The sequence below is a fragment of the Crocuta crocuta genome, unplaced genomic scaffold (genome assembly GCF_008692635.1).
Source record: "Crocuta crocuta isolate KB4526 unplaced genomic scaffold, BGI_CrCroc_1.0 scaffold64, whole genome shotgun sequence".
NCBI lineage: Eukaryota > Metazoa > Chordata > Mammalia > Carnivora > Hyaenidae > Crocuta > Crocuta crocuta.
In genome coordinates, this window is record NW_027530640.1 from 13,468,347 (window position 1) to 13,482,914 (window position 14,568).

Consider the following 14,568-nt stretch of genomic DNA (forward strand, 5'->3'; position numbering starts at 1 on the left):
GAGAGGGAGTCACAGACTGAAACAGGCTCCAGGCTCTGAGCTGGCAGCACAGAGCCCGACGCAGGGCTCGAACCCACGAACCGTGAGATCATGACCTAAGCGAAAGTCAGACGCTTAACCGACTAAGCCACCCAGGCGCCCCTAACTGTTGTGGTTTTTAGCATTATGTGCAGGAAGGAGGCTTTTTGGTCTAAACCCAGATTTAAGAAACAAAAATGGAATCAGTATTTATGGCCCCAAGCCCCCTAGGGTCCCCTCCCTTGTCAGGGCTCCACCCTTCTGGCCTACACAGCCTCTGACCTGAGTGTAAGCTGGGGACTTGGGGAATGGATCCAGAGGGTTGAAGTGGCAGGGTCAGGCCCTGCTCTCACTTTCACACCCGCTTCTCTGTCCTGAAGCCAGAGAGGTTCCTGGAGTCCAGCCCAGCCTGGCTAGGGGGGCTGCTGAGGGGAAGTAAGTAAGAAGGAAAGTAAGTACACTTGGGAGGCTTTTTAAATAAACACTTGGGGGGAAGTGTGTCCTCAAGGAGGTTCTCATTTGCGGTTCTACTGACTCTGGTTTAGCTTGACCAGACTTCTATGTCTGGAGGTGCTGTCTCATCCCTAGGCTGGGGTGGGAAGGGAGGCTGTGAGGCCAGGAGGTGGAGAGGAGGCCAGCACACTCTGCCCTTTAGGCCAGAGGTTGCCTGGGTTCTTTCTTAATGCTTTTTTTTTTTTTAAGATTTTATTTTTTAATTTTTATTTATCATTAAAATTTTTTGTTCAAATTTTTTCAAGAGAGAGCACGAGTGGGGGAGAGGCAGAGATGGAGAGAGAGAGAGAGAGAGAGAATCCCCAGCAGGCTCCACACTGTCAGTGCAGAGCCCCATGTGGCACTTTAGCCCACAAACTGTCAGATCTTGACCTGAGGTGAAATTAAGAGTTCAACTGAGCTACCCAGATGCCCCATATTTTATTTTTAAGTAGTCTCTACACCCAGTGTAGGGCTTGGACTCACAACCCTGAGATCAGGAGATTCATGCTCTACTGACTGAGCCACCAGGCACCCCTTTCTTGCTGCTTTTTAAAGAATGTTTCTCTATGGAATGGGAAACATCTTGGTCACTGCTCACTGTGTGTAGGAGGGACCATTGAAGAATTGATTCTACAAAGGTCAGAGGCTGCGATCCACCATCTCCCCCTCAGATTTATAGATGGGGAAATTGAGGCCTGAGTCATGCAGGACCTCTGCCAGGGTCACCCAGCTTTCTTAGTGGCAGCATTAAACAGAAGGAACTTTTTCAGCCTTTTTTGTTATAACCTGAATTTGTACATCTTCTCTCTCCTGTTCCACCTCAACCTCGAAGTCCCCCACAGAGCCTGGGCCAGCATTAGGCCCACGCTTCTCCTGGGAGGTGACAAGAACTGACTTTGTCATTTCCACCTCTTTGGGGTGCTCCTTAGAGATGTAGGATGCGGGTAGGATGTGGGTGGGCTTGGCCTCCAGTTACCCAGTCAAGCTCTTTCTGCCCTTCTGCTTCTACCTCTTTTCTCCCTGGTTCTCCCTATTTCTTCGTGTGTGTGTGTGTGTGTGTGTGTGTGTGTGTGTGTGTGTGTGTGTGTGTGTGTGTGTGTGTGTGTGTGTGTGTGTGTGTGTGTGTGTGTGTGTGTCCGTGTCCCCCTCTCTCCCTCTCTGGCGCCTCTGAAGTCTCTCCTTTAGCCCCTAAATCACTCTGGAATCCTAGCTCTTTGAAGCAGAGTCTGGGCCCCCTCCCCCACCCCTTCATTCCCAGGCTGGAAGAGGGGTATGCTGGAGGGGAGGGTGAGCTTGGCTCCATCCTGGAGTTAATTAGGGAAAACGTGGCGAAAAAAGTCAGTGGAATGAAAGGGTTGGGGGAGGGGAGCAGCCTGGGGAAAGAGAGAAGGAAGTGGGCAGCTGTTCCCTCCCACCCAGCATCTCTTTCACACACACCCCCAAAGCCCTCAGATCCCTGGATTTGAGACTTGAAATGGAGATTGTAGAAACCTGAGCACTGGAGTGAGGAGGCAGAAAAACCCAAGGCTCTTCTCTCTGTTCCCTTCTCCTATGCCCTTCCCCCTCTTGTGCTGGTTTTTGAAAACAGTTTCTGTGTATTTCTCAATCCCTGGTTAGTGTCCCAGGATTAGTCAGCCTCTCCGGCTTTAGTCACCCTCTCTTCGCACTCTCAGGGTCTAGTGTGGAGTAAAGGGAGACTGGGAGGAGAGCTCTTTTGTCAGCTGGGCTGGGGCTTGGCTGGGAATTCCAGGGCCTTTAACGCTCCCACTGCCAGAGGACTCCAGCAGGAGCCCTTGTGAACTCAGCCTGAGTCGGGGAAATTCCTGGTTTTCCCTGCTGTACTCAGGGAGCACGTAGAGTAGAAGTAACAACACACACGGTGTGGTAGTGATGATGTGAGCGCTGCTCCCAACACTGAGCGAGCATTTACCTAGTGCCTGGGGACTCATGAAGCATTGTCTCATTTGAGCCTCACAAAAACCCAATGGGGTAAGTGATTCTGTGCTTCTCTACCTTCAGAGTGCATAAAAATCACTTGAAAATCTTGTTAAAATGCAGATTCTGAGTCTCCATTTCTAACAAGCTCCCAAGGTGATGCTAAGCTAGGAGCCAGAATTTGTAGGTCTCTAGACCCTGTTTCTTCTTGTATACAGTAGGAAGTTTGGCTTGGGGTGTTCTCTGATGTTCCGTAGCTCTGATACTGTGAAACTCTGTCTACCTTGTACCTAAGATATCTGGTCCCAGGGGATGGGCTGAGTGAGTGATGGGTATTAAAAAGGATACTTGTGATGACCACTGGGTGTTATATGTTAGTGATGAATCCCTAAATTTTACACCTGAAACTCATGTTACTGTGTATGTTAACTAATGAGAATTTAAATAAAAACTTGAAATCCAAAAGAGAAATAAAAGAGAGCTCTGGTCCCAGAATCATCATCTTCTTAGCCTCCTAGAACGTGGCTCATTTTGTCTTCTCTCCTCGTCCTTTATCCTCAGAGTGGTAAGTTCCGAGCCTCTGGTGGCAGTGGTGACTCTCTATAGCATATGCTTGGACACACTCAGCCACCCCTGCTTTAACCTGTGCTGGCTGCTGTGGCTTTGAGTTAGTCCTTTACCCTCTTTGAGCCTTGCTTCCTCATCTTTAAAGTGAAGATAAATACCACATACCTCACTGGGTTGTCTTTTTTAGGTGAAAGCCTCAAAAGTTGTTATTTTTACCCCCTTTCATAGATGAGGAGACATAGGGAGGTTAGGTAGACTTGCCCCCAGTTGGTTAGTAGGTACAAGAGCTGGGAATCAAATCCAGGCTGTCTCACTCCAGAGGCACTTACCTCTACTCCTTTGTTAAAGGGTATTTATCAAAGGTGTTTATCCCCCTTTGATAGAGATGATACTCCCAGGGTTCAGTGTGGTCAGGGCTGGGTGCTCTGTCCATTAGCTGGTTGTGCTATAAAAGAGGGATGGACCCAGAGTTTAGCTCCTGACCTTCTTCTTTCTCTTGCAGAAGCTGCTGATGGGGGCTCCACCCTGGGAGGGGGCGCTGGCACCATGGGCCTGAGCGCCCGCTACGGGCCCCAGTTTACCCTGCAGCACGTTCCAGACTACCGCCAGAACGTCTACATCCCCGGCAGTAATGCCACACTGACCAACGCGGCTGGCAAGCGAGATGGCAAGGCCCCTGCCGGTGGCAATGGCAACAAGAAGAAGTCAGGCAAAAAGGAGAAGAAGTAACGTGGAGGCCAGGCCAAGAGCCACGGGGCAGCTTCCCTCCCCAACCAGCCCAGCCTCTCCGTACCTGTACCCAGGCCTCACATTTTCAGGGCTCACCCCCAGAAACTGACAGGGGTCCAGGCCATGCTCCCTTTGAGAAACAGAAACAAGTGCCCAGTCAACACCCCCCTCTCTGCCCCCAAGGGATTGAATATGCAAAAGGGAGTTCTGCTGGGAACCCCCATTCAGTCCATTGCTGTGCCCATGGGGGTAGTGGGGTTAGTGTAGACACCATTTATCACATCCCCTTTAGTTACAGCTGAATTTTGCCATCTTCCAAATTCAATCAGGCCCATCCACAATCCCCTGTCTCCCTCCTGTCCACCCCACCCCCTCAGCAGCTCCTCTTTCTTGAATAAGGTAGTTGAGGTGTTGAGGTACCTGGTGACCTAAAAAGGCTCATAGTTCTGAAGAGTTGGAAGGGCGTCGTAACCTCTTGGCCTCTCCAATGCTCAGACTGCCCCCAAAGCATGGTTTGGTGTCTGTCCCTTCATCTCCTTCCAGAGCCCAAGACCAAGCTCAAGTTTTGGGAGACATGGTCACCATTGCCACGGTACTGATGCTTGCTGGATTTAGGGAGGGCACTTTGCTACCGTGCCCCTTCCCAGCGCCCTTGGGACCAGTCTTTTGTTCTGTTTTTCACTGTTAGATGTCCCGCTGCATGCCATGACTCCCCCTCTCCAAACAAGAGACTCCGTTGCATGCTCCAAGACAGCATGGGGTGGTGAGATAAGGAAGGGAAGGGTGTGGATATAGGGGATGGACAAAGCTTGACTTGCCGGTTATCAGGATCTTACAGAAGGCTCTGTGTCCCCAGGGTACTGGCCGGATCCCTGATTCCAGCCGTAAATCAAGTACCAGGCTGGACCCTCATTTACCACACTCAAGGCTCACACACCTCAGGCAGTGAGCTTTGGGCTGAGCTGTCAGCACCAGTAGGATTTAAACTGGCATTACGGTCAAATGAAGGTCTGAGGATGTTTAGGACCAGGTCCCCTGCCTGGAGAGGTCAGAGGGCCCTCTGTGGGTGCTGGGTACTCCAGAGGTGCCACAGGTAGAAGAATCACTGTGGCCCTAGCAGCGAGGCAGGGTCAGCTAGGCCGTTCTTGGTCCCTGGGTTAGGGAGGCATGGAGCTAGAGCAGGGACCAAGTGGACAGAAAGTCTCCGCCTAGGATCCAGGCTTCTCCACAGGGCCCCTGCGGTCCCCCAGCCTCTGTTCCTTCATCTTGCCAGGTGCCATTTCTTCTCCGTGAAGGCCAATGCCCAGGCCCCCAGTCTGCCCCCTAGTGGCCAGAGCCTGGTTAAAGTCCCCCAGTGCCTCCTTGTGCATAGACCTTTCTCTGCCCACCCCCTTCTGCCTACCCCCTCTCCCAGCCCCCGTACCTCCAGCGGGGTTGCTCAAGAACCCCACCCCATCCCTTAACGGTAGTGTAGAGCCCCCTCCCTTTTTTGGCTGGTGTAGAATAGCCAATAGTGTAGTGCGGTGTGCTTTTCCGTGATGGCGGGTGGGCGGAGGGCTCCGCGCAGCCATCTGTCCTTGAATCCGCTTGCGGCGGCCCGTGCTGTGTTTTGTGCTGTGTCCACGCGCTGCGGCGACCCCCGTCCCCTGTACTGACTCCTATAAGTGCTTCTCTTCGCATAGTCATGTAGCTTCCCACCCACTCCCCATCCTGTGTCTCACGCAAGTTTTATACTCTAATATTTATATGGCTTTTTTTCTTTGGAAAAAAAAATTAAAAGGTTTCTTCTGAAAGGTTGAACAGTTCTCTGTAAGAGATGGAGGCTCCTGGCATGTGTGGATGAAATGCTGAGAGGTGTATGCCAGAAGAAGGGTGGGATCGCAAGGCTATTACTGTATTTGTGTCTTGGTTTTGTGTCGCTGCCCTTGAATCTGTGTGTGACAGTCAAATGTGGCTGTGTGCGGTTGGAATACTGTTGTGCATATGTAACAGTGTACAGTTGACTGTAATTGTGCTTGTGGATCTGTATACCGTTGTGTGTAATCAGCTTATGGATCTGTTGTGGAGGAGGGGATTTCTGAGCGCTACCTGTCGGTGTGCAGTTCAGAGTGCAATTGTATGCTTTGTGGCTCTCCCTTAAGGTTCTGAGCGCCAGTCTCCCCGGCGGAAGAGACTCCAGAGCGGGGGCAGGGGTGTGTTGGCACCAGCCACAGAGCTGTAAATCGGGTGGTGGACATTTCCTTAGTTTCCACCTCTTCCCCGCTAAAATTAACACCCCAGAGTGCCCTTGTGGGCTTCTGAGGAGGGTGAATTCTCCTTTGCCCACTCCCCTCCACCCAGGCTGCCTAGTGGCTTTGGGAACACTGCAAGAGGGCGGGCTACATTTAGCCCGGGGCTCGGTTTTCCCATCTGGAAGTCACCTTCCCAGTGTCTGCGGCAAAGCCAAGGAAGTAGAAGGTTCATCACTTTGTTGCTGGGGCGTGGGGGCGGAGTGCCCCGTGTCAAGGGGATTGACGAGTATACAGGGTATGAGATTGCCTGCAGACCCAGATCGTCTTCGCTTGTTCCTCTCTCCCTCTCTCCTTGCTTTTCCAGTCACCCCTCACTTAGCCCTCCTCCCCTCTCCTGTTCCTAGGCCTGCCTCCTTGGAACACAGTGGGATTCGAGGTTGTCCTCCACAGGAAGTACAGAGGACAGGACAGGATGCAGAGGAAGGACAGAAACACAGACCGACTGTGCTGTCTGGCGGGTCAGGGAGGGCATGCGTAACCGCAGGGTGGACGGAGACTGTCTCTGGGCTTCCTCTGCGCATCCTCTCAGAGCCCTGTCACGTGTTTTGCCAGCTTCTGAAGTCTGTTGTCAGGGAAACCAAGCCTTCCAACTAAGCATCTGGAGGCGACCTTCTTGCGTGGGAGGAAGGGTGGCGTGCAGGGTTTCTGAGATGGAAGTGGGGTTTTGTTTCTGAGAGCCGGGCTGCAGAGGGCGGGGTGCTGGGTGCCTGGGTTCTATTCCAGGCACGGCGGTAGATTGGCAGTGTGTGTGAGCAGCTGTGGTTGGTCCCCTAATTGGTATGTACGCCTGTAAAGCTCTGAAACAGAAACGCGTGGCTTCTGGTAGGGAGAGGGAGGAGGCAGCCCACCCCCACATCCCCAGCCATACTGAGGAGGCAGCTGCCCAGGCTCCAGGGCTATTTAAAAAGGCTTTCATTTCCAGTTCCAGAGTCTGCCAGAATGGGTTTGTGGTCCTCTTCAAGCCCCTCCTTGTCTATTCTGGGTCTGTTCATAGCTTGTAAGGTTCCTTTGTGTAGGTTATACAGTGTGCTCAAGTACGGCTCTGAGCAGCAAGGTACCTGGAGCATGACCTCTGGCTTCTGACCTCTGCTGGCAGGCTCGGGTTTCTATCAACCCCACCCTCCATAAATTCCTCTAATCTCCAATGTGGTCTATGGCCACCAAGAGTGGGGGTGTGGGGTGGGCTAGAAGAGGACAGATGGGAGAATCTTCCCTCAGCAGAAGAGGCACAGGTGCTGCCAGGACTAGGAGTTTATGACATGTGGGGGGCATGAGGAGGTGGGGAGCTAGAACGGAGTTTAAGAAAAGGGTTCCAAACCACTAGGCAGCAATGTGGAAGGATTGGAAGGAGTGGCAGGGTGGGGAAAGCCCTATTCCTTTATGACAGCAAATGCAAGGACCGAAGCCTAAGCATGGTGTCTGTCTGTCTGGCACATGCTAGGCACCTTAAGCCTTTTTTTTTTTTTTTTTTTAAATGTATGTTTATTTCTGAGAGAGAGTGTGAGCAGGGGAGGGTCAGAGAGAGAGGAAGATACAGAATGCAAAGCAGGCTCCAGGCTCTGAGCTGGCTGCCAGCACAGAGCCCGACGTGGGGCTCGAACCCATGAACTGTGAGGTCATGACCTGAGCGAAGGCAGATGCTTAACTGACTGAGCCACCCAGGCGCCCCAGCACCGTAAGCTTTTTGACGATTTGTCAGATCAACCAGGGATTGGGATAGTAGCTTATAATCACAAAGGAGGAGGTAAGGTCGTACTGTTTCAATGCTTTATTAACAGTTGGAAATAAACCCACCAAACTGGAGGTGATGACATCCCAGAAGCCCAAGAGGCAAGGGAAACAGGTTTGCATTTTGTCTTTATTTTTTTTTATTAAATGCATCTTAGCAAAAGTAGATTAAAAAAGAAAGGGTCAAAGCCCCAGATGTCAGCAGGGAAGAGGAGGGGACCCACAGGAGCAGCCCTCCCCACCCCCACCCCCTCCAGGGAGTAGCTCAAAGGAGCTGCGGTTGCCCCTTCACACACAGGCAGCTGTAGCAAACAGAACCTCTGTTCCCGGCCTGAAGGCCTCCCTGCAGGAAGCCTCAGGTCTCTTCAGTTCCCCCCTTTGCTCCAAGAACTTAAATTCTGGGTCATGCCTGAGCAGTGTCATTCTCTCTCCTACCTGGGAGTGGAAGCTAAAATCAAAAGGAGGGCAGAGTGTCACCTTGAGCCAGAGAATCTGAGCTTCCTGGAGCCAGGGCCACTGAACAGTCTGGCCTGCCCACTGTTCACAAGGGAGCAGGGGGACACTGTGTGGCAACACTCCTCACTTGCCCAGTGTCCAGTTAGCATTTGCACATTTGGCTTGATAAATATATTAAATTTATAAAAACTCTGTGGTCTCAGAGCTCCCACCACTCTTCGGCCTGGTCCAGCTCGACCAAAGAGCTTCTTCCTCCTGCCCCAGAACTGGATGATGATGAGAGAGAATCTGCACTGGCCTTTAAGGGCCCAGAAGGCTTTAGGGTGGAGGTCCAGGGTCTTGTTCAGGACTGAGGCCCTGTGGGGAGAAATCCCAGAGACACTAGGACCTGCCATCAAAGCCTCTTACGTTATGGAGGGAAAAGGTGGGAAGGATGGTTATTTTCTTAAAAAAAAAAAAAAAAAAATCTCATATAAAAATAGATCCATTTGCAAAACAATTTCTCAGCCAGGAGGCTCCACCTCCCAATTCCTTGGAGACAGAGGGTGAGGTGTTGGGATGGTCACAATACAGCCCATACTCCAGAGGAGATGCACCAAAGCTCTAGGGGAGATGTGAGGAAAGACCATGGCTCAGTAGCCTGGGGCAGGTCTAGAGGGTTCACAGAAGCAGGGTCATAAACCATGGCAGCAGGCTGGGGCCAGGTTCCATGATGTCTCTATACCCTGCCTGCCCACAGGCTCTGGCCTAGGCCATCGTGGAACAGATCAAGTGGTCCAGGTCCTTTTCGTTTTGGGGAAGGGGGGTTTGCCTCCCCACTTCTTTGGGCGCGGCTCCCAGTGTCACACCACTACTAATAAATAACAGTAACCAGGAGAGGGAAGAGTAGAGGTGACAGCAATGAAAGAAGGGAAGGGATACAGCCTAAAGGTTCACAAGCCCCATGCTGTTCTCAGGGCTAGAGAAACCACAAAAGAAAAAGCAGGAACCCAGCAAGATTGACCGAAGTGAAAGCCTACTGGAAAGGCAGGGGTTTAGAAAGCAGGTTGGGCCTCATCTGAGACAAGGCCTTAGAGTGACAGAGAGAAGACCGCTGGGGTTAAGGCAGCAAACACAGAGCCTGCTTTGGTAATACGACAGCCGGGGCTGGCTGGGCTCAGGCTTCCCCCACACTGCCCTTTCCTACTGGCCTCCAGGCGGCTGAAGCTGTGTGTGATGTACAGAGAGCAGCAGGCCAGAGGTGAGACAGGGTCAGGGTAGTGGGAGCAGCCACCCCAGAGGAATATTTCCGTGACCCTTTAGGCACATGCTGCCGGGCAAGACGGTCTGGGGCTCCACTTAAGGGAGCTGCTGTGGCCACAAGACCCAGCTTAGCTTGCACGGCCAACCAGCTCCTTGGGTTCTTCAAGGATTGTAGGGACTCCCTCAGTGTTCTTGGCAATCTTAGGAGGAAGAATAGTCATGGCATCGTCCTTGGTCAGCTCCGAGGCTAGCAGAGATGTGACTGCACAGCCGGCCTTCCTGTTGGCTGCAAAGAAAAGACATGAGAGAGCTTGTCCACAGAAGGCCCAATTTCTAATGCCTTTCAAACCCTGTAGCAGACATTCAGCCCAAAGCCATGCAAATGTGGCTGCATGGTCTGGTTCAGAAAGGCCCTTATTTTAAAGAAAGGGGCAGAGATCTAAGAACATGTGGAATATACTTTCTAAGTACAGAGAATGTGAGGGTGTGGGTAGGCTTTCCTGTGCAAAAACCATACAGAGGTTTGAATACAGCTAGACAGAAAAAATGTGATTCAGGTTTGTTAGGTATAACTTAAAGAGGAATGAAATGCTCAAAATCTGTTTTCTCGTCGTAGAGTTGTTGGAATTAAAGAGACTCTGGCTTAGTAAAGAGTAGTATTCTTGTTTTCTTGGAGTTTCAGGAATTTCCTAGGCAAAAACCATTTTCAAGTCAGACCTGGGGAAGGCTGTCCAAACACAGGAAGGTGTTCTGTAGGCTGCTGGGGGCAACTCCTGCCAAGCGGACCAACAGCCAGGCACTAACGTCAAATGCACGCCACCCTCCCACGTGTACCCCCAACCCCCTCTGCTCCCCATGCCCAGCTCTTTTCCCCCTCTTCAGGAATAGCAGCTGTGAGACAAATGCCAAAGGTCCCCTATAAGGTATGTATGTCGGGTGGGACTGGGTGGGTAATCAAAGGTATGGCAGGGAAGGCAGAGCTGCGGTCAAGGATGGCCAGGACAGGCCCCTACAAAGAAATCTCAGCCCAAAGTGCTAAGGGATGGTGATGCTCCCAGTGTGGTCTTAAACAGAATGAGAAGAACCAGTTAGTCCATGCGTTTCTGTTCTCAGTGCTGGGAGCCATCCGTCAGACCGTCACATTAATTACGGAATGCGGAGTTTATGGCCCCAGTTATCTTTCTACATTCAACGCAAAGGCAGTTCCTTGGGACCATGCACATCTTACGCTCTCTGCTTCTTCCCATGCCCTACAAAACAGCACAGAAAGACCACATGGACACAAAAGCTGCCTGCCTGGGGTCAAAGAAGTGAGACACACAGGCTAAACGTGCTGTGATTCCACTTCTATGAAATGTCTAGAATGGGCACATCCAGAGGGAAAGTAGATTCAAGATTGCAGGGCGGGGGGAAGGATGGGATTTCTTGCTGGGATGGTGAAAATGCTCTGGAGTTAGTGGTGATGTTTACACAATCTTGTAAATACACTAAAACCATTGGGTTGTAAAAAGGGTGAATTCTAAGCATTTATTTGATTTGTATCTAAAAAAAAAAAAACAGCTTTGCAGGGTCATGGGAACGATGAGTGGGGAAAGCAGTGCATCAGCCTTACAGAAGCAAGGAGAGGTGAAGAGCCCAGCACCCCTAAATGATGGGGGCAGCTCTGGGACACACACAGGAATGAAGAGGTCCAGAGGAGGCAGTGAGCAAAGTGCCCAGAACACCTTTGCCTTGTTTAGACCAGCAGAAAGCTTTAGGCAGGGCAGAAGCCAAACAGGGGCAAAGGCCCAGCCCTTCACCAGGGCTGTCGGCCTCTGCAGAACCGAGACTCAGCACCGCTGTGTTCACAAAACAGAGGCCACCCCCGGGTCAGGGAGCACGCGGCATGCCTACAGGTTACCAGTGTATAGGTCTCCTCCTCCTCCAACTCCTCCTGCCAGGGGCACAATGGACTGTCTAACAAGAGATGAAAGAAGAATGAAGGCCCTGACTGACATGCACAAAGCCTCATCCTCTGGTTCCAGGTAGAAGGTACGTGACCTAGACTCCAGGAGTTCCACACCGACCACTGCTTTGATTACGAACATGTGCTACCACCTCAGTGACTGGGGGGTGACTAGGAAGGTCTACATGTATGTGCTTAGATCTTTTTAGCCTCAGCCCCATTTAGTTTCTGCTCTTCTCTGAATTATTCCCTTCTCTAGGACCCTACTGCTCATGTCCAGAAAGGCTTGATGTCCCTGTTCCTGTGTATTTATTCTCTAGCAGTTGAGAAAATGTTGAGAAAATATCGCCAACTATTTGGATGTGACTAAAGGCATGTATTTGTGTTGAAATAGTTTGACTTCAGACCCCAGAGGAAAAGGAACACCAGGTCTTCAGGGATAACTGTCCTGGGAAACGTGGGAAAAGTCAGTTAAAGTGTGGCATGTCTTAAACTATTTCTCTTTGGTTTCTTCCTCTAAACTAAGTTGATACCAGTTGTACCTAATCAAGGAGTATTATCTAGATTTTCTAGATTCCAAAAGATTCTTATTCATTATAGATTTCACAAAAACTAAGAGTTGATGGTAGGTGGGGTCATGACCAAAACTTCCCTTAAAAAAATAATTTTTGAGAGAGACAGACACACACACAGGATCTGAAGCAGGCTCCAGGCTCTGAGCTGTCGCTGTCGACAGCACAGAGACCAACGCAGGGCCTGAACTCACTGACCCCAAGATCATGACCTGAGTTGAAGTCTGACGCTTAACAGAGCTACACAGGTGACCCCCAAAACTTCCCTTTTAAGCCTAGTAAGTAGGCACACTAGGGATGGCCATGACGGAGGCTAACGTGAGAGTCAGAAATGAGAAAGCTCTTACTGGAATTGGATAGAGAATCAACAGAACTGAAGAACCCTGGCTTCCACTCTGTCCTCAGGACCATAGTTATACTCAACAGTTTCAACAATTCAGAAGTGAGCTTTCCCTACTTTGAATACTTGAGACTACTGACTGCTTCTATCTAGCCATAGAAGCAAATACATAATTTAACTGCATTAGATCAAGGAGGATTATTAGCTCACAACAGAATAGTCTCACAGCTTATGGGGATAAAGGAATAACCTTGAGACACTGAAGCCAGATTCCTAGAAGTTCCGGTGGACTAGGATAAAAACATCAGCAAAATCCACCAATCCTTACTAACAGCAGTACAGATGACCTAGAAAAAGGTCAAGGATTTGGAAAAAGACATATTTATAAAACATAGGCTAGAAACTACTACTGAAGTGTTCTTGTTAATCAGCTTCCTTGGGGGAGAGGAAACTAGGACAGAGGAGACCGTTATTACTGTCCTAACGAACTCATTACTGTCTAAAACTTGCCTAATTATATTCCTGTCCTATTTTTACAAAAGCAGAGGGAGAATAAGTGGTCATGTAGGAAATACTCTTAACCTTCTATAGACAGGTAGATATAGGAAAACTCCCTGAAGCAACCGTACTGTGTCCAGTGCTCTCTGGTCACTGTCATCTCCTGTCCATCAAGTAGGCTTAGTGGAAATACCCCTGGACTTGGAATCACAAAAGGGGACTACAGTTGTAGCTCTAGATCTGGGAGAGGATGAGCTTATGTGGGTCTTAATTCCTTTCATCTATGAGGAGGTCAGATGCTAAACACTAAGGTCTTCAGAGGCTCTCTGGACTCTAAGGTTCGATTAGGGTAGGTGGAGCTTAGAAGGAAGGAAGAGAAAGATGAATTTATTCCCTTGATTTTTATCCCAATGAGCAGATGGCCTGTATATAAGAGGAGGCCACAATTCAGACATGGAGATAAAGCTGAGTCATTAAAACCACACACTGACTCAATCATCCGCCTGAAATAGTAGCTGTAATACAATCAAATGGATTCTTCCCTTTGACACTCAAACCATTGTTCTCCCACACCCTGCAGATCAGAGCAGTTTACATGTCACTTTTAATGAACCAGCCCTGATAGTAACTCTCCTCTTCTAACTCAATGGTTCTTTGTATACTTTGTATACACTCCCTCAGGTCTCCAGAGACTGGAAGATTTTTTTTTTTTCCCCAACATTCCTTTAAATCCTAAGGAAAAGGCCAGGGTCTTTGAGGCTAGGACAGCCGGGGGCTGAGGGGGCCTGGAAGGCAGATCTGCTTGAGAGGGCATCAGTTTTTTAGCTCAAAGCAATTGGCCATGAGGAATAGTCGGGAGGTGGCCAAGCAAGGAATGGACCAGCTAAGTGCAGGAGTCACTGAGGAAAACCTGCAGCCACCAGGGCCTAGTGTATAGTTTGAGAATGGGGCCTTCCGCGTCCAGTCTCTTTTTTATGTCTTCTCTCAATCCTGTTGTCATTAGACCAAAAAATATTAAAGCTAGAAAGGACCCAGAGACCGTTTTAGTCCAACTCATGAAGAAACAGAGTCCCCTACAGTTGTCTAAGGTAGACAGCATCAGAGTTAAACTTGACTCTGGGTCTTTTGATTTCCACCGAATCTAATGCTGGTCACACTCTACTGTAGATAGAACCTTTACATCTAATGTGAGGCCAGGTCACTTTAGAGGGCGTGAATGTAGTGTCTAAGCAGCATACCAGAGTAATTCGAAGTGTCTACCCTAAGAGAGGCTCTTAGACTCCCAGAGCCCAGGAAGATGAAACCAATTTAAAAAGCATGTAATTCCCTGCTTCACTATCTCCTAGTATCATTCTCCTATTCGTTCTTACCCTATGAAAATTAGCATTTTGACTAATTTAGATCCTCTGCTGAAAAGTTATGTTCCAATAAAATCCCCGCTTCCTCTGCCTGTGAGTCCTGGTTTCCTACTTGGGAAGAAGTAGAGAATGGGGCCTTCCCCGCAGAGGGAAGCCATTGATGTCTGGCTGCTTGTGTACAGGAAGCATCTGGGATTCTTGTGTAGTTCATAGGAAGAGATTTAGAAAGGGAATTCCCCACCAAGTCTGATGCAGGTTGACATTTAGCTGAGAGAGTAAACAGTAACAGGCAATGTACTTTGTTTTGGCTAGAAATGCCTAACGTAAGGCCACATCACCTTATATGGTGGGTAGAGAACAGTGTCACAAGAACCTCTAAAAACTAAACAAATAC

At 49.8% G+C, this 14,568-nt stretch overlaps 2 protein-coding genes across 21 annotated transcripts in view; one reads left to right on the forward strand and one right to left on the reverse strand.

Annotated features, from left to right (window-relative positions):
- The window catches only part of LOC144235274 (protocadherin gamma-C4), a 176,380-nt gene extending 170,836 nt beyond the window's left edge, over positions 1-5,544 (forward strand). For all 20 annotated transcript variants that reach the window (XM_077768812.1, XM_077768805.1, XM_077768803.1 and 17 more), the window contains one exon: positions 3,518-5,544. In XM_077768812.1, coding sequence (XP_077624938.1) covers positions 3,518-3,744 — 227 coding nt within the window. In that variant the 3' untranslated portion in view covers positions 3,745-5,544. The remainder of the gene's footprint in view (positions 1-3,517) is intronic.
- A 2,244-nt stretch (positions 5,545-7,788) lies between these two features.
- The window catches only part of DIAPH1 (diaphanous related formin 1), a 97,942-nt gene continuing 91,162 nt past the window's right edge, over positions 7,789-14,568 (reverse strand). Inside the window, exon 28 of the mRNA XM_077768819.1 lies at positions 7,789-9,747. Coding sequence (XP_077624945.1) covers positions 9,590-9,747 — 158 coding nt within the window. The 3' untranslated portion in view covers positions 7,789-9,589. The remainder of the gene's footprint in view (positions 9,748-14,568) is intronic.